The following is a 23,650-nucleotide window of genomic DNA, read 5'->3' as shown; positions in this document are numbered from 1 at the left end:
GATATTAACAGAAGAAAATCTTTGTTCAAAAATATCCCCCACAAATGCATAAACAGATGACAGATAAAAGCAGACCTCTATGGATGAAGGGTGAAGAGAGAGGCGAGCCCCATCCCTCTGCCCCCTTCTCCTCGGCCATGGTGGTTCCTGGAGGCTTCTCCAAATCCCTGATGCTCTCCAGAAGCACTTATTACCAGCCAGGTCCGGTAAGCTGGCAAATGCTTGACCTGTGCTTTTAAACTGGGGTCTGAGGCTCCTTTCTGACCAGTGACCACAATTGCAGAGGAAATTCCTTCTCAGAGGCAATGTCCCCCTATCTTATCTCCTTCGAGAACTGCCGAAGTCTTGGACTCCCACTTCTTAACATTTCTATAACTGCTCTCCCTACTCCTATCTCATAAGTCCAGGCTTGATGTGAATCTTCTTTGTAGCTCAAAGAGGAAAGTGAAAAGGCAGCACCCTAATCCTGCATTGTTATAGCAAAATAACTTTTAGTCAAAGAAAGAGTATGACTTGGAGCAGACCTGCCTGCCGAGAGATCTTAAACTGTTTCAAACCTCCCTCCATAGTTTCCAACCCTCAATGACATTCAGTTCTGTACTAGGCATACAGTAGGTGCACAATAAATACTTTCTTGGTAAATGTGCAGTATTCACATTTGTGTAGGTGATGTTCCCCGTTTAGAAACAGATTAAATACTCAAGAGTGATTATGGACTATAATCACTAAATTCCCATCAGTCCACTTCTCACATAATAGAAAATTCTGTTCTTTCTGCTAATAACACTAGGAGACGTTTGCAAGTGAAAAGAATGGGTCCCCTCCCTAGAGTCAAACCCTCCCGCTTTCATTCAATAAGGATTTGTTGAGTCCTTACTATGTACAGTATGTATTCTAGGTTCTTGAGAGTGATAAATCAATGAACAAAACAGAGGAACTTTCCTGCCTTCATTGAGCTTATGTTCTAGTGGGTACACAGACAATAAACAATAGACATAATAAATAAGTGGATGATACAGTATGTTGGAAACAAGGAGAAGAATGTTCCTGGAGCTGAGGGCAAAACATCTACTCCATTATTTGAACTTGGCTTTTGCTCTGAGTGAAATGGAGAATCTTTGGAGGGTTTTTTTTTTTAAAGACTTTATTTATGTATTTGACAAGAGGGAGAGTACAAGCAGGGGGAGAAATCACAGGTAGGCAGAGAGGCAGGCAGAGATGGGGGGATGCAGAGGGACAGAGAGCTAGATGCAGGGCTCAATCCCAGGACCCTGAGATCATGACCTGAGTCAAAGGCAGAGGCTTAACCCACTGAGCCACTCAGGCACCCCTCTTTGGAGGGTTTTGAGCAGAGGGATATGATCTAAGTTCCATTTTAAAAAGCTCTCTAGGACGGCTCTGTTGAAAATAAACTGCAGGGATTGGGGGTGGAGACAAGATAGAAGCAGTGAGATCCATCAGTAGGTAGCATAATACATGGAGGCAAGGGCAGAGTGGTAGCAGTGGGAGGGGGAAGTGAGAGGGGTTGTGGATATGTTTTAAAGGGACAGCCAAAAGATTTCTGATGTATTGGGTAAGAGAAGAGACCTTAAGGATGACTTCAAGGTTTCTACCTGAGCAACTGTAAGCAGGATGGACCAGGTGGAGCAGGATGGAAAGGAAGATCAAGGGTTCAGCTTGGGAAGTATTGAGTTTAAGAAGTCTGTTAGATACACCAGCAAAGATGTTGAGAAGGCAGTTGGCTATTAGTTTGGGGTATGGGAGTGAGATTTATCCTAGAGATATTTGGGAGTCATCACCATATAGATGGCATTTTAGGCCATGAGTCTGGATATGATTAGAAAGGGAATGAGTATGGATGGAGAGAAGAAGATGAAGGACTGGGCCTGGGGGACATCAAAATTATAAAGATTCTCCTGGGCAATGTGTGAGGAAGTGTATCAAGGAGAAGATGGTGAACAGCTTTGTTAAATGCTGCTAACCCAAGAAAACTGAGAACTGAAATGGCCATTAGATGTATCATTGGCAACTGATGAAAGGAGTTTTGGTGCGGTGTTGGGGGTGGGCAAAGTCTTATGGGGATAGGTTTGAGGGAAATGAGAAAAGAATAACTCAAGAGAGAAAGAAAAAACAAGGTTTTGCTGCAGAGGGAGCAAAGAGTTAAAGGGTTACTTAGCAGGGAAAATAGGGACAAGAGAAAATTTGCATTTGTTTTTTATTAATGAGTGAAAAAATGAGAAGAGAATTTTTATGATGAAGGTAATGTAAGGGAGGAAGGAAAAAATTGCTAGAGCAATGTTCTTGAGTATGCAAGGAGGCATGGTTTCTAGTACACACATGGGACATAAAAAGATCATCTATTCTTAATAGGAAGGAAAGCAGACTATATGGGTACTGATGCTGGCAAATGGGGAAATGGGTGGTGGAATCTGGAAGTTCTCTGATGGCTACTGTTTTTTTAGTGCCCCATGAAGCAAGGTCCCCAGCTGAGTGCTGGCTCTACTTTCCAAAACATATCAAGACCCCAATAACTTTGTCATCATTTCAGGGGCTACCATCCTGGTCCAAGCTATCAACTCTCACACAAAGTTTTGCAAATAGGTCTAGGAACTGGTCTCCCTGCTTCTTCCCTTGCCCCACTACAGATGTTGTATTAAAACATAAGTCTACCATGTGACTCTTCTGCTCCAACCCTCTAAGGGCTTTCTGTCTTACTCAGACAAAAGTCAAAGTTGTTGCTTCCTCTCTACCTACCTTCTGCAACCTCACCTCCTAGTACTGTCCTCCTCACATACGCTGCACCTTTTGCCCTACCAATCTTCTTGTGCCTTGAACCCACCAGTCATGTTCCTTTCTAAGGATCTCAGGACATTCTCTTTCCACCATCTGGTATGTTTCAGTGTGGCTTCCTTGACCACATTCAAATTACAACTCATATTCCTGACATTCCCTATCCCCACCCCCCACTCTATTTTTCTTACAGCACCTATCAACATCTAACATACAACATATTTCATTAACTCATGTCTCTCCCCATTGGAATGTAAGTTCTATGTAAGCAGGGACTTGTACCCTGTTGTTTATAATGCTTTCCCCAGTGCATAGAGTATCACCAAACACATGCTTTTAGAATGAATGAATAAATTTCAGAACCATGCTGTGATGCCAAGGCCTATTATGATCACGCTACAGAGATGAAATGTGCCTTCCACCAAATTTTGGTTTGATTGTTGATGGTGAGGATGCTACACATATACCAGAAGGGTATGAACAGGTTTGTTACTCACATAATGTGGCTTCCTGGGTAGGGTAGGACTGTGTCCCATGTTGGCCTTAGAGTGGCATTAGAGAGTGGAGAAATGATATTGGCCTGGATGTGGATAGGAGGTAAGGTTGGGGTGAAGATTCCCATGCTCAGAGCAGGCCTTGTTTAGTTTGAACCTCCTGCTAGTGCCAAAGGAAGGAGCATGTGCACTTTCTTACTAGCTTGCCCAGATACAGGGTAGAAAGAGAAGGAAGTGTGTGATGGTTGGCTTTACAACTGGTAGTAGTTAAACATCATAAATGGACAGACTCTTTACTACAGGACCCATTACAAGTAGGATCATTACTGTGTTTCATGTTGTCTGACTCTACCTGGGATGTAGCACAGCACATCTGCAAGGGATCTTAGGGCTCTAGGCCAGTTGCCTGATTTTCCAGATGAAGACTGAGTCCAGTTCCACTATATTGTCCTGTCTTTGCAAATTCCAATGTAAGTCGGCTCAGGGCATGGCTCCCCTGTGGTAAACCCTAGGGGCTACAAGTTCTTAAAAACAGTCTTGAACAAGGTTTTAAGCTCTTGACTCTCAGAATCCTTGTCTCTAAAATTCTTATATAGAATATCTTCTGTACTTTTGTTAGAGTGAAGATTTCAATGGAAGAATGTTTATTAAGTGTCAGCTTATGGTAGTGTTCTGTTAATAGTCATTGCTAGAGTCGGAACATCGTACCCTCTAGCTAAAAACCATTTGGTTTGGACATATTTAAGCCAACACTCTTAAGCAGTATAAGATAGGTAGGATATAATTATTTCATTCCATTTCAGAAGGAACTACTTACTTCCTCTTTTTTTTTTTTTTTGACCTACAAATTCTATCAAGGTATAAAATAGTCCCATTACCCTAGAAAGTTCACCAATGCTCCTTCCCAGCTACTCACCCTCTCCAGAAGCAACTGAATTTTAAAATTTCTGTCACTGTCTGGCAGTTTTGCCTGTTCTAGAACTTCATATAAATGGAATTATAGGGGTGCCTGGGTAGCTTAGTGGGTTAAAGCCTCTGCCTTCGGCTCAGGTCATGATCTCAGGGTCCTGGGATCGAGCTCCACATCAGGCTCTCTGTTTGGCGGGGAGCCTGCTTCCCCCTCTCTCTCTGCTTGCCTCTCTGCTTACTTGTGATCTCTCTCTGTTAAATAAATAAAATATTTAAAAAAATAAATGGAATTTTACATCATCTACTCTTTTGTATGTAGCTTCTTTCATCTAGCCTAATGTTTGTGAGATTGATCCATCTTGTATGTATTAGTAGCTCATTCCTTTTTATTACTGAGTAGTATTTCACTGTAAGCCACAATATCCCACACTATAGTTTATCTTCCCATTTTCTGGGATGAATATCATCATATATTTTAAAGAACCAAAACCAGGCATGGCCTCCAAAAGAGAATGATGCCCCATTATTGTCAGGTTCTTAACAATAGGGAGAAGTGGGTACATATCTGAAGGAGAGTTGAGGGTACAGAATTCCCTAGCAGAGACAATAGAGAGCTTTAATGATTTTGACTTTTCAATTGAGATAGTGCCAATTCCTCATAATTTTGTTTTCTACTTTGGTTCGTTTTTTTTTTTTTTAAGACTATTTTTTTTCTTTTTATTTTATTACAGGCTTTGCACTTCTGGGAGGACACCCTTGTTTTCTTACCACACAAGACATTCATCTGGGTGTGAATGAAAGTCTCACAGACACAGCCCGGTTGGTAAATCTTCTCTTCAAAGCTTATTTCAGAAGTGGTGAATTTCAAAAAGAAAATATACTTCTCTTTAAATAACTCCCCTCCCCCCCCCCCGCCCTGCTCAGCATTGTTTTGTACTGTTCTCTGTTTCCTCCCTTCTCTCTTTGCCTGATGTTCCGAATGTTTCTCCCTTCATCCTCTGGTCACTTTCCGTGGTTTAAGATAATTTTCTTCTTAGCAATTTGAAGAGATTACTGATTATAAAATTTCAAACTCAGGGAAACTTAGAAAGTGTCAAGTGTAACTCATATTTTACAGTTGAAGAAATAGATGTCCAGGGAAACTGACATGGTCAAAGACTCATAACTAGTTAGCATCAGAGCAAGTAATACTATTAATAGCTAACATTTATTGAGCATTTAATATGTGTTAGGCATTGTTCTAACTCATTTAATCCTATAACAGCCCAAATAGATTGACATAAAGAGGTGAAACAACTTAATTAGGAATGTACTAGCTACTATAATATAAAATCTCGAAATGTTGGTGGCTAACATAGTGTGGATATTCCTGATTGGTAAGACAAAAGAATTTATCTACCCCATTTGAATTGCTAAAGAGATTTGAAATAACTCATCTTTAAGCCTTTTAGTGACATTATTTCAGATGGGACAATGTTAGTATTAAGAAGTGCTGTGTTCATCTTCTGGATGCATGGAACTAAAAGAATAAGTAAACATGAATGAGTTTTTCTTCCAACTATGCTGCCACTGACTGGGATTACATTTGCCTAATAATTCTGGTTCCACGAAAGTAAACTAAACTTTACTCAAAAGCAAATATTACAAGCAGGTTAAGGGATGAAGCCCAGGGCACATCCAGGAGAGAAGTTTTAGTGGAGATTCGCCACAGAGAACCAAGAGAACGATGGTGAATAAGTCCCGTGTGAAGTAGTGGCTGGAAAAGAATAAAGCTAGAGGAATAGCTGAGCATCCAATAAAGGGTTACTGAGTGCAGACTGGCTGTGAGAAAGAGGTCAGGACCCAGAAATCAGTGGAGTGGGCAGGACCCTAAAAACAACAGACAAATAACCAAGCATGGGTTGAAAGCTGAGAATGAGTATAAATGTGTTCTTTCTGTGCTCGCTCTCCACACAATTCCCACTGCAAGTCCTTAGTTAGAGGAGCTCTATGCAGATACTAAGAAAAACAATCTGCTCACAAGTTCCAACATAATTGGAACCTTTTAGTCTATATAATTAGTTCCACTGCTACATGGATATATGGATAAATAAATGTGGATCCATAGAATTAATTCTGATCATTCCATCTTATCCAAGAGTCTGAATAAAAATAATTGCTCTTCTCTAGAAGGTGGATGTCTTGTACTATTATATCAAAATCTTTGTAAAAACCTTAAAAATTACATATTATTGGCCTAGTTTTATCGACAACAAAACCATGACTCAGAAAAGTAATGGAGCTTAGCAACTAAGTCAGCATTTAGATCATGCTCTTTTTTTTCTTTAAGGTGATGCTGTTTTGACTATTCCTACTACCTCTTATGGATAGCCCATAAGAGTGGCAGTGAAATACATTATGGAAAGCATTGGCTTGCATGTCATGAGGCCCCCAAGACCACCCCATGTTTGATGATTCACTAGGAGGATTCATGGATTCATGGACTTAGCATACAGTCATAATATTCACAGCTGTGATTTATTACAGTGAAAGTATACCAAGCACAATCAATGAAGGGAAAAGGCACACGTAGCAAAGGCCAAGGAAAACCAGGTGCAAGATTCCAAGAGTCCTTTCCCGGTAGAGTCATTCAGGACACCTTTAATTCCCTTAGTAACAAGTTGTGACAATGCCTGTGAAATGCTGCCAACCAGGGAAGCTCTTTAGAGACTCAGTACTCAGGGTTTTTATTGGGGGCTGTTCACATAGCATCCTCTGTTTGACATGTACCCAAATGCAGACTCTCAGAAGGAAAGCTGGTGTTCACTTTAAACCATATTTTTTTAAAGATTTTTTTTATTTATTTGACAGAGAGAGATCACAAGTAGATGGAGAGGCAAGCAGAGAGAGAGAGAGAGAGAGAGAAGCAGGCTCCCTGCTGAGCAGAGAGCCCGATGCGGGACTCGATCCCAGGACCCTGAGATCATGACCTGAGCTGAAGGCAGCGGCTTAACCCACTGAGCCACCCAGGTGCCCTAAACCATATTTTTTTAAGAAAAAAAAATTAGGCACAATAAGCCACTGTTATCAGTCCTGGAAACCTTCTTCAAATCAAAGTTCCCAGATGCCATCCAAAGGCCAACATTATATGCAGGCCTTTCTTTTAAAAAAAAAAAAATTTATTTTATTTATTTATTTGAGAGAAAGAGAGTGAGAAGGTGGGAATATCAAGAGGGTCTCAAGCAGGCTCTGCTCCACCCTGAGCACTAAGCCTGACATGGGGATTGATCTCGCAACCCTGAGATCATAACCTGAACCAAAATCAAGAATCATGTGCTTAACCGACTGAGATACCCAGGTACCCCCATGCAGACTTTTAAAAGGCTATCAGTCAGGCATGGCTTGAAAATTATAAGGCTTGAGATCTAGTCCAAGCTTTGCCACTTACCTATCACTGTGACTCATAAGTGAAAACTTCCCTGGATCTTAGTTTCCTTTTCTATAAAATGAGGGCTTCTATAAAATGAGACCCTTAAGGTGCAATTTATACTCTCCATTGCATGTGAATGGATTAGGTATCAAGTGGTGGTGCTTACACAGAGGTGTATCTCAAGGCAGAACTCTAGGCCCCACACTCAGAAATTTTAATTCTGCAGTGAGAGCTCAGATCGTTTTCAGGAATCTATAACAAGCTCTTCAAATGATTCTGTTGCCCGGGTGGCCAGACCATAATTTGCGAAACCCTGAATTAGAAGGCTCTGTAGTAATCTTGGGGTATTGTGCTGTCAATCTATGCTAGAGTGTGAGTGAAGGGAACGGTAAAGAAGGGATAGCTAATAAAATATGTATATGGTTTCAAGATAACTTATTGTGAAGGGTACATTGATAGTGGAGAAAGAATGATTTCAGATTTGTTATTCTTTTTTAAAATATTTTATTTATTTATTTGACAGACAGAGATCACAGGTAGGCAGAGAGGCAGGCAGAGAGAGAGAGAGAGAGAGAGAGAGAGGAGGAGGAAGCAGGCTCCCCACTGAGCAGAGAGCTTGATCCCAGGACCCAGAGATCATGACCTGAGCCAAAGGCAGAGGCTTTAACCCTCTGAGCCACCCAGGCACCCCCAGATTTGTTATTCTTAAAATATATGTGGGTACATTAGCAGAAGCAGAAAACTGAAAGGAGTTTCTGCTTTGGAGAGTAGGTGCTAGATTAGGTATTAGACATATTGCATTAAAGGCTGAACCTCCGATGCAAATGTCCACTAGCCACTGGAGATAGACCTTGGATGAAGCTGAGAGCTGGATAAATAGAACCATAAACTCGGTGGTAGAAAATGAGCTCCAGAATTTCCTTGTGGGAGAATTGCAGAAGGCTGAACCTTAAGGACAGGTGCAGTTAGGGAAGGCAGAAGGAAATACTTAGGGTACAAGGAGAATAAGCATAGTGCACTAACAGAAGAGGCTGAAATGAGCAATGGAGACGTCAGAAAGAGGGGCACAGTAGCTTCTGTGGAATCTGACTTTCTTCTATGTACCCCATTACTGCTTAATCTGCCAAAATATCTGACAAACAAGATATGGCTGAAATTCAGAAATTCAATAAATCTAAATTGAAGAAGGCAAGAGAAATCCACCGCCTTTCACAGAAGCAATTGAATTGGAGAAGCAAGGAAGTGAATCTTAATGACATCTACCCTGCCAATATGCAGCGTACAATCCATAGCAATTGCCTCCTTGCTTTTTGTGGAAATCCAACTTTGTAAGATGCAAAGAGATTGGATGATGTTTAAATGACAGTGCTGGCCTTTTCAAATCAAGAAGATGGTGCACACCTGACACTGATTGATGGTGTTGCTTCTCCATCTGCCTGTCTGGCTACTTTGGGGGTCCGGTGAAATGAAAACAGTAACTGCCCATTGATGAAAGGAGAATGTAAGGGGGAATACAGTGAATATGGCAACAAGAAAAAAAAAAAAAGGCAAAACTGGGCTAGTCTCCTAAAAGCTGTTAAGTGCAATTTCCAAATTGTTAATTATTTAGTCAAATGATTTAATTATTTGTGTATTCAAAAATATTTATTGAATGCCTAGCTTTTCTTCCAGGAATTGTTTTAGCACAGAATAAAATGCTGATCAAATCAAACAAAATCCTTGTTGGAAATTATATTTCAGTGGGAGGAGGCTTTCACTTAACAAAGCATGAATAGAACAGCAGGTTGGGATATGTGCTATGATGCAGCAAAAGCAAGGTGATCTGTGGGTCGGGTGGGGCTGACTTTAGATAGTGTGGTCAGGAAAGGCCTCTCTCCAGGGAGATGACAGTTGAGAACAGACTGAAAAGGCAGAGGCAGGTATGCAAACCTGTGGGAAAAAGCACTACAGATAGGAAAAGCTGCTACAAAAGCTTAAGGCAAGAACAAGTTTAATGTATTCAGGAACAGAAGGACGGCAAGCAGTATTTTAAAATTTGCAAACAAACATATTTTAGATATTCAAATAATTTAAGAGGTACCCTTACAAGTTAGTCCTGTTTCAGCCACCAAAGGAAAGATCAACCAGACCAAGAAGTACCCAAATACACATCCAAAATAAAACGTGTTGCTCTTTCTTGACTACAAGAATAAAACCTGTCCACTCTTCAAAATATCATGGGTAAATTCTCCTTAGCTAAGTCTGAGTTCAGTATTGTGTAATCTGGGGGTGCTAATGGGGAATAGGGGCACACTGAGATGGAACTGTTGGCTGATATTGTGGAAGAGCTGGTGTGTCAGGGTCACCCAAATCACCCGCAGTTTCAAGAATTCATTAGGAGGACTTACTCATAGGACACAACAAATGGTCATACGAATGGCTAAGATCCATAACAAAACAAAACAAAAACAAAAACAAACAAATAAAAACCTATAAAACAAAACCAGCAAAGGGAAATGTACTTGGGGCCAAGTCCAGGGTAGACCAGGCACAAGCTTCCAAGGGTCCTCTCCCTGTAGAGCCACACAGGACATGTTTAATTCCCCCCCAGCAATGAGTTGTGTCAACACATGCTAAATGTTGTGTATCAGGAAAGCTTGTTAGAGACACAGTTCCCAAGACTTTTATTGACAGCTGGTGACCTGGGCACCCTCAGCCTATTATAAACCCAAATTCTAGAATCCCAGAAGGAAGGGAAGTGTTCGGTATAATCCATAGTGTTTATACAATTTAGGCAGTGAGCCATCCTTACTATATCCATGAATGGTGGAAACCCTCCAAAAGTCCAAGTTCCCAGATGCCTGCCAAAGGCCAACCCTGGAAATGGGCATTTCAAAGACAGCCATCTCAGGACTGTTGTGTTAACTCATGTTTTGCACCACTGGGCTCTCATCTCTTATGGATTTTGCTAAATGTCCTTTACCTAGATACACTCTAACTGGTAAGGGAGAATATATTGTACCCATGGAAGGATAGCCTCAAGATTCAAACTGTTTCCTCAGTTCAGTGTGGATCCCTATAGGGCCAAGCTCCCAATAGAATCAATCATCGCTCACTTCCCTCTTTTGAAAAATCTCTCTTAGTAATTCTTTTCCATCCCCTAACATATCACAAGACACACAAAATACATATTCTTTCATCTAAACTTGCTTCAGACTTGAGGGTGTTTTCAGATTTTGTCAATTCTCTGGTACTCTACTGGGGTTAAGAGTTGGGCAGTCTATTTTTGCCTTCACTCTGGCCTTATCCTTTTAGATATAACACCAGAAGTGACACCTTAGCATGACTGAGATCATGGATTCCTTGGAAGTTTAAAATTGGATGGAACTTCACCACGAGAGTAGGACGTTATCTCTCCAGGTTCAAGGCTTTCTGTGTCTTCCATCATGACGACTTGTTGGTGCCTAAACTCTGAGTCCACAGTTGAAAGGAGGCATAATAGCTTTACCCTCATTTTCGCTTTATACAGCACCTAGTGATGCAGCTTCAGGAACGATGTGTATGAAAGGCTCCCCGGAAAACCAGTGTAACCTTGTTCTACTCTAACTACTTTCCCTATAGGTGTAATTTACTTATGGTGGAGATTACTAAAATGTGTTCCACCAATGTAAAACTAGTAGAAAAGAAAATCAGCAGAAACCACTATATTCGTTTCTTAGAGCTGCCATACAAATGACCACAAACTTGGTGGCTTAAAACAATAGAGATTATTTTATTTGCTCACAGTTCTGGAGGCTAGAAGTCCAAAATCAAGGTGTCAGCAAAGACATGCTGTGTCTGAAGGCTCTGGGTAGAATCCTTCCTTGCCTTGCCTAACTTCTGAAGGCTTTTGGCAATCCTTGGTGTTCCTTGGCTTGTAGCTACATCCCTCCAAATTCTGCCTCCATGTTCAACTGGGCATCTTCTCTGTATGTCTGTGTAACCCCTCCCCTTCTTATGAGGACATTGGTTGTTGGATGTAAGGCTCACCCTATTCCAGTGTGACCTCATCTTAACTCATTACTTCTATGAAGACCCTATTTCCAAAAAAGGAACCATTTTGAGTTTCCAAGTGGATATGAATTTAGGGGACACCATTCAACCCACTACACACACATCCACATGCCCCTGCAACAGCATGGAAAGGTCTCAAATCCTTGTCATTCTGACAGCTCAAATAATGGAAGTTACAGAGGGATTTGTGGATGGGACACAGTCCTCAAATAATGGAGTGAACCACTACCATGTTGAAAGGAATGTTTTTAAAAAGCTGGAAAACTCATATTGAAGGTATTTATATGAGTGATATTAAGACCGAAAAAGGCAATCTTTCTTAGGTTTCTTACTAAAATGTTCTAAAATATTACACCAAATTAGGTACTAATAAATTGATGTATTTATAAATTGAAAATATGATATTTCCATGAATCTTTACAGAGGTCACCAAAAAGCTAGCAGTCATGGCTGTTGTATGTCCTTGGGTAAATTGTGACAAAATTCAGTCCTTCACACCATGAAGTATGACTCTTTATAGTATAGAGGCAGTTTGCCACAGTGGAAATTGCAGGGGCTATGAAACAGGGTTGGGGTTCGGTTGAAGTCACAACTCATACCACACTGGACTAGTTGCTTCTGAGTCAGGTTCCTCAGCTGTAGAGTGGAGATACAAATACTTATCTCAATGAATTACATGAGGATTAATGAGATAATGCTTATAAAGCACAGGTACACAGAATAAATTCAAGTAATATTGATTGAACCAAGTTATGGCCTGATTCAATCTCAGGAAAGTTCTGATTTAATTTGAGACATCACTGTGGTCTCCTAGTCAGCTTACAGTGACCCAAGGCTGAAATTCCTATGACACATTTTGAGGAGGTCATTCTCAATGCCATTATGCCCTACCCATTTATCCCCGAGGACCTCAAAACTAGGCACTAATACCCAAGTCAAAGTAATCTGGCCATTATAAAAGCTTTCATGAATAAATCGCATGTAGCAATTATTCAGCATCCCTGGATTTCTTCCAACACCAGCCCATTTGAGAGGAGACCATCTGGCTTTGTTAAAGGTATTGTTTTGTGTCCTCATTATTCTTATATTGATATAACTAAAAAAATCTGGCTGTCACTGATAACAAACTGGAATTTAGGGGGCACACAATCTGATTCAAGGCAGGATAAGGACAAAAGGAAGAATGTGGGGGCAGGACCCCATGAGAATACAAGTTCTGTTTGCCTTTGGCTTTTGCAACACATTCACCACGCTCCAGTAAGTTTAGGAACAACTCAACTTCTAACAGCATCAGGATTATTGTATGATTGTCCATCTCACCAATATCCATGCTTGCTCATAAGATCTGGCCCAGGACACTCCTGGTGTTTTCTTTTCTGTTGTGTTGGTTGTTTTGTTTTGTTTTGTTTTAGCGTCTGTTCACCCAAGCACAAAGACTCTGCAGGGGCTTTCCTGAGACCATGGGGAACTTTGCTTATGGTATTTTTTTGTTTTTGTTTTGTTTTGTTTTGGTCTTCTGAGGGTTTTAATTAATTCCTAAAAAAAAGTTTTGATCTTATACCAAAGGATAAAATATCAACGAATCATAAAAATTCAAGGTTAGAAAGGTCTTTATGGGTTCTTTAGATCATCCATCCTTTTCATGCCTCCTCCACACCATTTCTTCAGAATTGGCCTGAAGTTTGCATGAAATTATCCACTATCAGGGCATGCTACATACCGTGCAATCTTGTTTCATTTTTATGCAGTCTGACTGTTCTGATGAGAGTTTATACAAACTGCCTGAGAGTTCCCTTCTACATTAACTTGAAATTGTTCTTGTTATGACTCTTGTCAATGTTCTTCTGTTCTTTCATCTCTCTATAAACTCGTGTATTTTAACATATTTAAAGGCTTCAATTCATTGCAGTTATTATTCTTATTGTTGTTCAAATTACCCATATTTGGACAGTGTGATCTGTCCTCCAGCTGGCTACTGGGTCGTTTTGACCTAACTCTCTCAGGCTTTGATAACTCCCTTGCTTTTTGATATGGCAAAATGTTCCAGGCTCATCCTGTACATTTTACTTACCAAGACCACGAATTAGCCATTGCTCTAAAGAGCCTTAATTTGTTCTCAATTACTTTCAAAATCATGTTTGGAAGAAATTTCTTTTTTTGAATGGTATGAGGTATTTTTTTCCTGGTTATTACAGTAATCATCTTTTTTGTAGAAAATACTAAAAGAGTTATAAAAATATAGACAGAACCACCAATACTGCCATCATCCTAAAATAATCAATGTTAATATTTTATCTTCTGAACCATCTCTCCACTTAAAGTCCTATGTCTCTTTTCCTAGGGGAAGAAGTGATGGGGGTAATTATAGGGGGAATAGACCACCTTTTAAACATTCAAGTAAAATCAAGTTGAATAAATGTTTTAACTTATGGATTATTTTTTCTAAACCTTAATTGGCCATCAAACATCCAGAAGAAACTGATGCATGTGAGAAACTTTAAATTTGGGTAATTTGGATTTTGTAAAAGTTGTTTTGTTACCATCAGTGACAGAGGCCCAAGATTGTCTACAAAGCTGAAGAAATCCACCAGATGGCAAACAGAATTCTATATATTCAATGGAAATGAAAACTGACAAAAATCAAGTCATTATAGAGCTAGAGAGAGTATTTTAACTTGTCAGTCTTTCATTTGTAGCACATATAACTCGGCTCTTACAATACTTAAAGCTGGGTAAAAATTGATAGAGAGGCATAGAAAGCTCAAATTACTGTTAATGGCTCTGCAAGTCCAGCTCCAGTTACAGCTTTGCCATTGTTTCCAGTGAAAAGGTTATTTTGTTTTGTTTTGTTCTTTAAAGATCTTTAGTAACCTGGAAGAAGAAAAATAAGAGTGGTAATTTCTTTATGATTTATGGCAACTTTAAAACGTTAAGTAGAACGAAGCATTATTGACAAAAAAACAGATAAGTAACTAAAGGTCTTTAATATCTTTGTTTCCATAAGTGATTCCAGTGTGAAAACAGCCTGGAGACTGTTCCTTTCCCCCTTCTATCATTAATTCTACTTCATCTTCAGCTTCTGTGGTAGAAGAATCAAAGTGGCATTTTCTATCAAGCTTCATCATACTCCCTTTTGCCCATAGATGCTTTAATCTCCAAGGGGCTTTCTGAGCCTAAAGCCATAAACCCTAGTTTTTGTACTTTGTTGACATCCCAAAATATTAATCTTATGAATTTATCAAGCACTTAGCATTCCTTTAAACATAAAATAGCTAACATTCCTTGGTGGTTCTCAAAGTGTGGTCCCCAAGCCAGCAGAATAAGCTGTACCTGGGAGTTTGTTGGAAATGCAAGTTCTTTGGGGACCCAACCCACACTTACTAAATCAGAAACCCAACTGACTGTATTTCAACAAGCCCACTTGGTGATTCTGATGTGTGTTCAAATTTCAGAACAACTGCTTTAAACAGTCACATACTACTTAACCAATAAGTCAAATACATATTAACTGAACAAAACAAGTCTCCTCAACCATTTAAACACTGATTGCAAACTTAATTCAAATGCTCTTAAACATTTAACTTAATCACAAGCCTAGTGTTTTGGATTTCCTTGGATGCTCTAAACATTTTGAAAAAGGAAAAGATACAAAAAAAATGGCCCATTGATTTACAGAGCTGATTAATATTTTAACAACAGAACTGGGCACCATGCTATTAATATCATAGATGTTGCTCTACATCTTTTTTTTTTTTTAAAGATTTTATTTATTTATTTGTCAGAGAGAGAGCGAGCGAGAGCAAGCATAGGCAGACACAGTGGAAGGCAGAGTCAGAGGGAGAAGCAGGCTCCCTGCGGAGCAAGGAGCCCGATGTGGGACTCGATCCCAGGACGCTGGGATCATGACCTGAGCTGAAGGCATCTGTTTAACCAACTGAGCCACCCAGGCGTCCCAGTTGCTCTACATCTTTATCCCTACTTTTATTCTTATCTTTTATGACCCTGGAATTGAAACTTCTCTACATTGCTGGTTTGTAAGGAATTCTACAAAAGACTACTTTGATACCTTTTCAGAACTTACCTTTGTAATTCTACCAAATCGGAAAGCCGGGGGGCGGAGGGAAGAGAACCTCAAGAGGCTAGTAATGCAGGTTAAGTGGATTGCTGAACACTCAGTTTTGGTTGGGTTGTGGGAACTGGTTGCTAAGGTCATGATGAACTAAACTCACATGGCTGGCCACTAGGCTGAATATATTTTTAGAACATCACTTTCACTTTTTATCATGGATCTATATTGGTTTCCTATTGGTGCCTTAACAAATTACCATACACTGTGATTTCAAACAACACAAATTTATTATCTTACACTTCCGGAGGTCAGATGTCTAAAATGAGTCCACAGTTGTGTTCCTTTTGGAGGCTCCAGGGGAGAAAGAATCCAAGTCCTCACCCTTTCCAACCTTCCTCCCTTTTCAAGAAGCTAGCATCTTCTCTCTTTCCTGATCTCTTGCCTCTCTTATGAGGACCCTTGTTATTACATTGGGCCCATCCCAGGATAATCTCTCTGTCTCAAGATCCTTAATTAATCCTATCTACAAAATTCCTTTTGCTATCTAAGGTAACTTAATCACAGGTTCTGGGTACCGGGACATGGGCATGTTTGGGCGGGGAGCATTACTGTATATACCATAGGACCCTAATTTTAGTTTTTTCATATAGATTCTGACTTTTTACAGAAATTAAAAGATAAGGTATCTTTTAAGTTTTATTTTCTTTGTTTTTCATATCTGGCAGACCCACTGTAATGTCTTCATGATATATTAACCTGGCCTGGTTTGGATATTTTAAAATATATGACATTGTTTTATAATTAGTCAGGTCATTAAGAAGTTTTATTCCCAGGGAGGCAGGAAGGTGAGGCTGAAAATTTAGATTCTTCTTCAGGACCATTAACTAAGTTATTTTGGAATAAATGGTCATGTCATCTTTCTAATTGGAAATTGTATATGGCAACTGGTGCTAGTTAACTGCTACACTCCTTTTCTACTTCACTTTCTATAAAACCACAAATGCTGACAGCATCTGCCCATTTGTGTTACGGTTTCTACCATTTCTAGGAATTTGGCTTCTAAGTTAATGTAATACTTTGTGATTTATACACATTATAAATGGTATGTATCTATGCTTTATAAACAGAAATATACTAATGAATCATTGAACACTATATAAAAAACTCATGATGTACTATACAGTGGCTAACTGAACATAATAAAAAAGAGAAATATACTTAACAAAAACCCACAAAAGATCTATCTGTAAATGTAGATATATATAAATACTTTCTTACTTAGTAAATAAATTCAAATGTACATGGTAATAGCCATTCTTCACTGATGCTACAATTATGTTTTTATACATTTTCTTTGCATTAACTCTTTCTTTATTAGCATGATGGACTTTTAGAGGCACAAATTATTTTATTTGATGATTTTTGGTACTATAAGTGACCACAACTTGACAAATGGGAGCTCTTCAAGTTGATTTTTTTTTTCCTTTTAGCACTGCCTCTGCCATTTTAAAATCGCTTTTGCTTCCTGGAAACCACAGGGTGTTATAGACCTGTACTGATTTAGTCCAGCCCAAGGACATGGAATCAACAATCCTGTAATAGTTTCTCTTTCCCCCTTCTTTTTAAAAGAAGATTTCATGTATTTATTTGACACAGAGATACAGTGAGAGAGGGAACAGAAGCAGGGGGAGTGGGAGAGGGAGAAGCAGGTTTCCTGCTGAGCGAGGAGCCTGATTAGGTGCTGGATCCCAGGACCCTGGGATAATGACCTGAGCTGAAGGCAGACACTCTTTTTCTTCTTCTTCTTTTTAATATAACAATATTAAGACCAAATGCTGGGCACTCGTTTTCTTCTTCTTCTTTTTAATATAAAAATATTAAGACCAAATTCTGGGTACTAGGGATACTTATAAGTGCTGAAAGGGAAAAGATTAGTTATTGCAGCTGCCATTGAACTGTTCCTGGTAGTGACTGAGCTGAAAGGAAAATAAATATGTCTTCTTTTTTTTTTAAGGTTTTATCCATTTATTTGTTTAGAGAGAAAGAGAGCAAGTTGGGGGGGGGGTATAAAGAGAGAGAATCTCAAGCAGATTCCACACTATGTGTGGAGCCTGAGGCAGGGCTTGATCTCACAACCCCGAGATCACGACCTGACCCAAAATAAAGAGTCAGCCACTCAACCAACTGAGCCACCCATGCACCCCCAAAATGCCTCTTTTATAAGTCTATAAGATCTTGTTCTTTCCAGTATAGCACATCATGTTTTTAGCTCTTATTTTTCTTCTACTATAGGATTCTGAGACTACTGAGACTTTCTGCCTCTCCATTGTTCCATCCCACAGCAGAAGATCCCACTCTCTTCCCACATCCTCTTTCTATTTTTGAGAACAACTGTTCTCAGTCTTGTTGTCTTCATATTGGAATAACTTGGTAAGCTTTAAAAATATCGATGTGAATCTTCCACCATATCTCTGCTTTCATTTTCCAAAGGGCAGAATATGGCATCAGGATTTTTACAGCTCCATAGGTGATCCTAATGGGCAGCCAAGGTCAAGAACCTCTGTCCTAGGAGGTGTTGTGCAATCTCAGTAAAGCAGGCCAGGTACTCTCTCGTTAAGATTCTACCATATAGGTTCCTGAGGCATCAACTTCACATTATAAAAAGGTCAAGTAAATGCATGTTTGTCTTTTGGCTGCTTTGCTTCGAGAGCTCTTGGAATTGTTCAAGGGAGGGAACCACAACTGCCCTTTTTCAAGCATCTTGAAATCTTCATGTCCATAGGGCACTGACTTCTCCAGCTGCTCCCCTCATGTCTCCCTCTTTCAGCTTCATCATTCTTCATTCTTTCTAACCTTGTTCTAATTACTTCAAGGTTTGCAAGGCCTTGGTTTCCTCATCTATGAGGTTAAGATAACATTTATATATAACACACATTAAATCTAGCAAAACTCAACAATACATTGTAAAATTCTTGAAACCTTAAGAGGTTGGAAGGGTGCCTTGGTGGCTCAGTGGATTAAAGCCTCTGCCTTCAGCTCAGGTCACAATCCCTTTGGGCTCTCTGCTCAGCAGGAAGCCTGCTTCCCCCTCTATCTGCCTGCTTCTCTGTCTACTTGTGATCTCTGTCTGTCAAAAAAATAAATAAGATCTAAAAAAAAAAAAAAACCCTTAAGAGGCTGGAGACCTATGGTTCTAGCTCACTAAGATTATTTGAGAAGCTACAATATAAGTAAAATAAGGTCAACTGCAATGGTTAATCCAGATTGTTTTTTTTATCCTATTTGTACACACTTTAGGAAGTGATGCATATTTCAAGAAGTCCTTTCCAGTCAAACACTCCTCCACCTCTCTCTCTCAGAATTTTAGGTATCATAAAATTAACCAGTTCTTCTGAAATAGGAAACTGATAAGTGATTACATTTACAAACCTTAGTGGGATATCTACCTCCATCTAAATGACTTCATCATGATAGAGTTAAAAGCCTGCATTCCATACCATGAAGCATCAGTATATCTGTACTGGGGAGGGAATTTTTATTAAGATCTTGAAGAAAGGAAGAAGATTTAAAATTCTTTTAACATAAAGCTTATGCCTTAGGACAGTGGTTCTCAACATTTGTAAGGTTATCTGAGTTACCTGGGAAACCTGGTAATAGTACAAAGACCCAGATTTCTCCCCTATTTCAGGAGCTTGGGGCTCCGTAGTTTATTAGTTCTTTATTTAGTTCTGATACACACCAAAGTTTGGGAACCATTGCCATAGGTCATCGGATGGCCCAGGGCACCTGGTTATTCTAACAAGGGAGGCCTTAATGGAGTGGATTATTCATTTCTTAGGATTTGAGATGCCTTTTTCCTTCAATTGAACTAGAAAGCACTCTCTGCCAGAGATTATGGACAAAATCCTATTTTGCCAGGTTAGGGTTCTAAGAAATGAATGGATGGTACTTTTAAAAATTTAATGGCCTCAATTATGTCTCTGTTAGTGATCTCAAACTTTAATATGCAAATTAATAACCTGGAAACCTTATTAAAATGCAGCTTCTGATTCAGTAAATTTGAGTAGGGCCTGTGATTTGGAAATTCATCCATCCTTCCTCTCTTTCCCTTTCTTTTTTCCTTTTCTCTTTCTTTCTTTCTTTCTTTCTCTCTCTCTCTTTCTCTTTCTTGAGTTGGTGTGTTTGGTTTTGATTTTAGCCATTTGAATGGGCGTAAATTGATACTTCATTGTGGTTTTAATTTTTTGCATTTCCCTAATGATGAGTGATACTGAGCATCTTTTCATGTGTCTTTTGGCCATCTGTATGTCTTTAGAAAAATGTCTATTCGGGTCCTTTGCCCATTTTTTAATTGGATTCTTTGTTTTTTGTTTTTGTTGTTGTTGTTGTTGAGTTGCAATTTCTTTTGACATGGTAATAATATCTACTACTTACTGATCTCTTACTATGAATAAGACATCATACTATTCCCTTTAAATAGGTAATCTCATGTAATCCTCACAACTCAATAGGATAGATATTACTGTTGTTGTTTTAGAGATGAAGAAAATAAGTCACAGAGAAATCATATAACATTTCCAAGGTCACACAGCTCGTAAGTTACAGAACCAGAACAAGAACCCCAATGGGTACTTTATAATCACAATTATATTTACTCTAACTACTACTATGAGTGGCTTTCCAAATTCATTTGTCATTAAAAAAAAGATTCTTTAAAACCAAAATGGTAGAAGCCTCTATTGTAGAGGTTTCCCTTTAAATAATAAGAAAATGAGATTTTAAACCAAAGGCCATCCTTGCTAGTTTTGTAAGGCTGAAGCTTTAGTTGAGGAAACACCATCACTCTGATTCATGGAAAAAAATTAAAATATGGATCCCAGACTTTCCTTCCAGATATTTACACGTGCAAAGTTGAGGAAATGTGTTTTAACAGTAAGAACATGGACTTTTTAAAAGATTTATTTATTTTTAAAAAAATTATTTTTATTTTTATCAAGTTTAATTAGCCAACATATAGTACATCATTAGTTTTTGATATAGTGTTCAATGATTCATCAGTTGGGTATAACACCCAGTGTTCATCACATCACTAGCCCTCCTTAATACCCATCACCTGGTTACTCCATTCCCCCACCCACCTCCTTTCTGCAATACTGTTTGTTTCCCTGAGTTCAGAGTCTTTCATGGTTGTCTCCCTCTCTGATTTCTTCCCATTCAGCTTTGCCTCCCTAGGAACAACAAATGTTGGCGAGGATGTGGAGAAAGGGGAACACTCTTATACTCTTGGTAGATTGATTTATTTATTAGAGAGAGAGAAAGGGAGAGAAACAAGTGGGGAAGAGTCAGAGGGAGAAAATCTTCAAGCAGACTCCCTGTGGAGCAGAAAACCTAACACAGGGCTCAATCTCATGACCCTGAAATCATGACCTGAAGGGAAAGCAAGAGTCACTCAATCAACTGAGCCACCTAGGGGCCCCAAGAACATGGAGTTTTTTGTTTTTTGTTTTTTTCTTTTCAGCGTAACAGTATTCATTGTTTTTGCACCACACCCAGTGCTCCATGCAATATGTACCCTCCTTAATACCCACCACCTGGCTCCTCTAACCTCCCACCCCACCCCGCCCCTGCAAAACCCTTAGGTTGTTTTTCAGAGTCCATAGTCTCTCGTGGTTCACTTCCCCTTCCAATTTCCCTCAATTCCCTTCTCTCCATCTCTCCACATCCTCCATGTTATTTGTTAAGCTCTGCAAATAAGTAAAACAATATGATAATTGACTCTCTGTTTGATTTATCTCACTCAGCACAAACTCTTCCAGTCCCGTCCATGTTGCTACAAAAGTTGGGTATTCATCCTTTCTGATGGAGGCATAATACTCCATAGTGAACATGGAGTTTTGACTTAAATTGACTTCGGTTTGAATAGGAGCTCCTCCAGCTTACTCAGCTGTGGGGTCTGGGGCAAGTTACTTAACCTCTTTGTGTCTTAGGTCCTTCAGCTATGAAATGAAAATAATAACATTCACCTTTCTCTGTGCTATTCGAATTCATGGCCATGATTTGGTTTGCCTTGCCTTTTTGGTGGATTTTTGTGTTTATGATGTCGAACACTTTCTGTCTTTTTTCAGAGATGCTGATAGCTATGTAGGGTACAGAGACAAGGGCTGAATGCCCTCTCAGGCTCAGCCCCTACAGAAGTTTATTGTGGATTATGTCATTCAAGTTCATGCAGAAGCAGACTCCATAATGAAATTAGACTTGCAAGAGATTGATGGGGGAAACAACTGTGAAGGATGAAGGAAGGAGGAAGCAGAAGTAGGCAGGGAAAGCCTTCAGACCACAGTGCAGGTCCTACCATATTGAAGGAAGAAGAGGGAGGAAGGAATAGGGTAAAAAGAACCTGAGACTGCAGCAGAGGTCTGAGAAAGTCTTGGCCAGGACAATGGGGAACCTCAGAGCAAAGACTGCCCATTGGAGCAGTCCCATGTCAGGCAGACTAACTCAGCTCTCGTGCCCCCACTCTGCTCAGCCATTGGCTGGGAATATAGTACGGAGGCCTTAGTGGAAACACTACAGTGTATCCCAAAAGTGCAGCAGCTGGGGGTTGTCGGCTAATGAGACTCCTCCCAGAAGGTTCTTTCTTGTGCGGCAACCTGGGTGTGCAACCATGGCTGCCACACACGTACTTTCAATTTTACATTGAAAATGTATATATGTCTGTGGGATGACATTAAAGAAAATGAGCCACATGCCAGACCATTAATGTCACTCTGTATACCTTGTTTTGGTCTTGTTCCTTTTAACTTTACCAACTGCCCCTTATCAGTTATAATTCATTGTCATAACTTGCTAGGCCCACAATTGATTTCTTACCCCTGTAAAAAAACAGTAAAATCAGTGGTCACTGGATGAGATCAGTGGAACAACATCTGGCTCCTATAATGACTACATGTTTAATGTTAGCTTTTATTTTTTTAGATTTTATTTATTTATTTGAGAGAGAAAGGGGTGGTATGAGAGAGAGAACATGAGCAGTAGGAGGGGCAGAGGGACAGGGACAAGCAGACTCCCCAGTGAACGGGGAGCCTGAGGTGGGGCTGGATCTCAGGACCCTGGGATCATGACCTTAGCCAAAGGCAGATGCTTAACTGACTGAGCCCCCCAGGTGCCATAATATTAGCTTTAAAATCTGTCATGTTACATAGCTGTAACTTTGTAACAATTCTAATTTATTAGCATTTCTTATTCCTGTTTAAGATCATGTCTAAAGAAGGAATTATTAAGCATAATTAACTTAGATTATCTTTTCTTGGTCTCCTGCAGTGTGTTGTCTAGCATGACAGATGCAGTGCTGGCTCGAGTGTACAAACAATCAGATCTAGATATTCTGGCTAAAGAAGCATCCATCCCAATCATCAATGGGCTGTCAGATTTGTACCATCCTATCCAGATCCTGGCTGATTACCTCACGCTCCAGGTTGGCTTATTTCTTTGCCTTACATAAAAGCAAAATAAATAAATTGTTCCCAACTAGCTCTAAATGGAACCATTTAAATCATGGTATTGGTGTTTTGTTTTCAAATATCACTTTGGCAAAGAACTATAGCATATGTGTGAATGCTAGATCTCCAAAGGAGACAGGGCATTGTTAAAAACAGATCATCAGATCCTTCTATTCTCAACTCAATTCACAACCTCTTTTATTCCCACCCCCCCCCCCATGCCCTCTTCTTTCAATCACTGTTTTCTGGGGACATATTTAACAGAGAGGATGACAGAGAATTTTGGAGCATACAGAATGGAAATGTTTTATGTAATCCTACATACATCCGGCTCTGTGGCTTGGGAATGAAGACTGGTTGAGTATGCTTTGAATATTCAAAATGGTCCACTACCAAATCACTTTCTGAGAGGGAGGCCATTTTCTATCACTTTAATAAACTGACTGCT

General features: G+C 39.6%; 1 protein-coding gene and 1 pseudogene across 1 annotated transcript in view; both read left to right on the top strand.

Moving 5' to 3' along the window:
* The window catches only part of OTC (ornithine transcarbamylase), a 63,187-nt gene that overhangs the window by 18,543 nt on the left and 20,994 nt on the right, over nucleotides 1-23,650 (top strand). Inside the window, exons 4-5 of the mRNA XM_059386278.1 lie at nucleotides 4,925-5,012; nucleotides 23,024-23,177. Of these exons, the coding sequence (XP_059242261.1) occupies nucleotides 4,925-5,012; nucleotides 23,024-23,177 (242 nt within the window). The remainder of the gene's footprint in view (nucleotides 1-4,924; nucleotides 5,013-23,023; nucleotides 23,178-23,650) is intronic.
* Nucleotides 5,533-8,855, top strand: LOC132007653 (thymosin beta-4-like; annotated as a pseudogene).

Source organism: Mustela nigripes, chromosome X (genome assembly GCF_022355385.1).
Source record: "Mustela nigripes isolate SB6536 chromosome X, MUSNIG.SB6536, whole genome shotgun sequence".
In the NCBI taxonomy this organism is placed as follows: domain Eukaryota; kingdom Metazoa; phylum Chordata; class Mammalia; order Carnivora; family Mustelidae; genus Mustela; species Mustela nigripes.
This window is presented reverse-complemented; position numbering and strand designations above follow the sequence as displayed.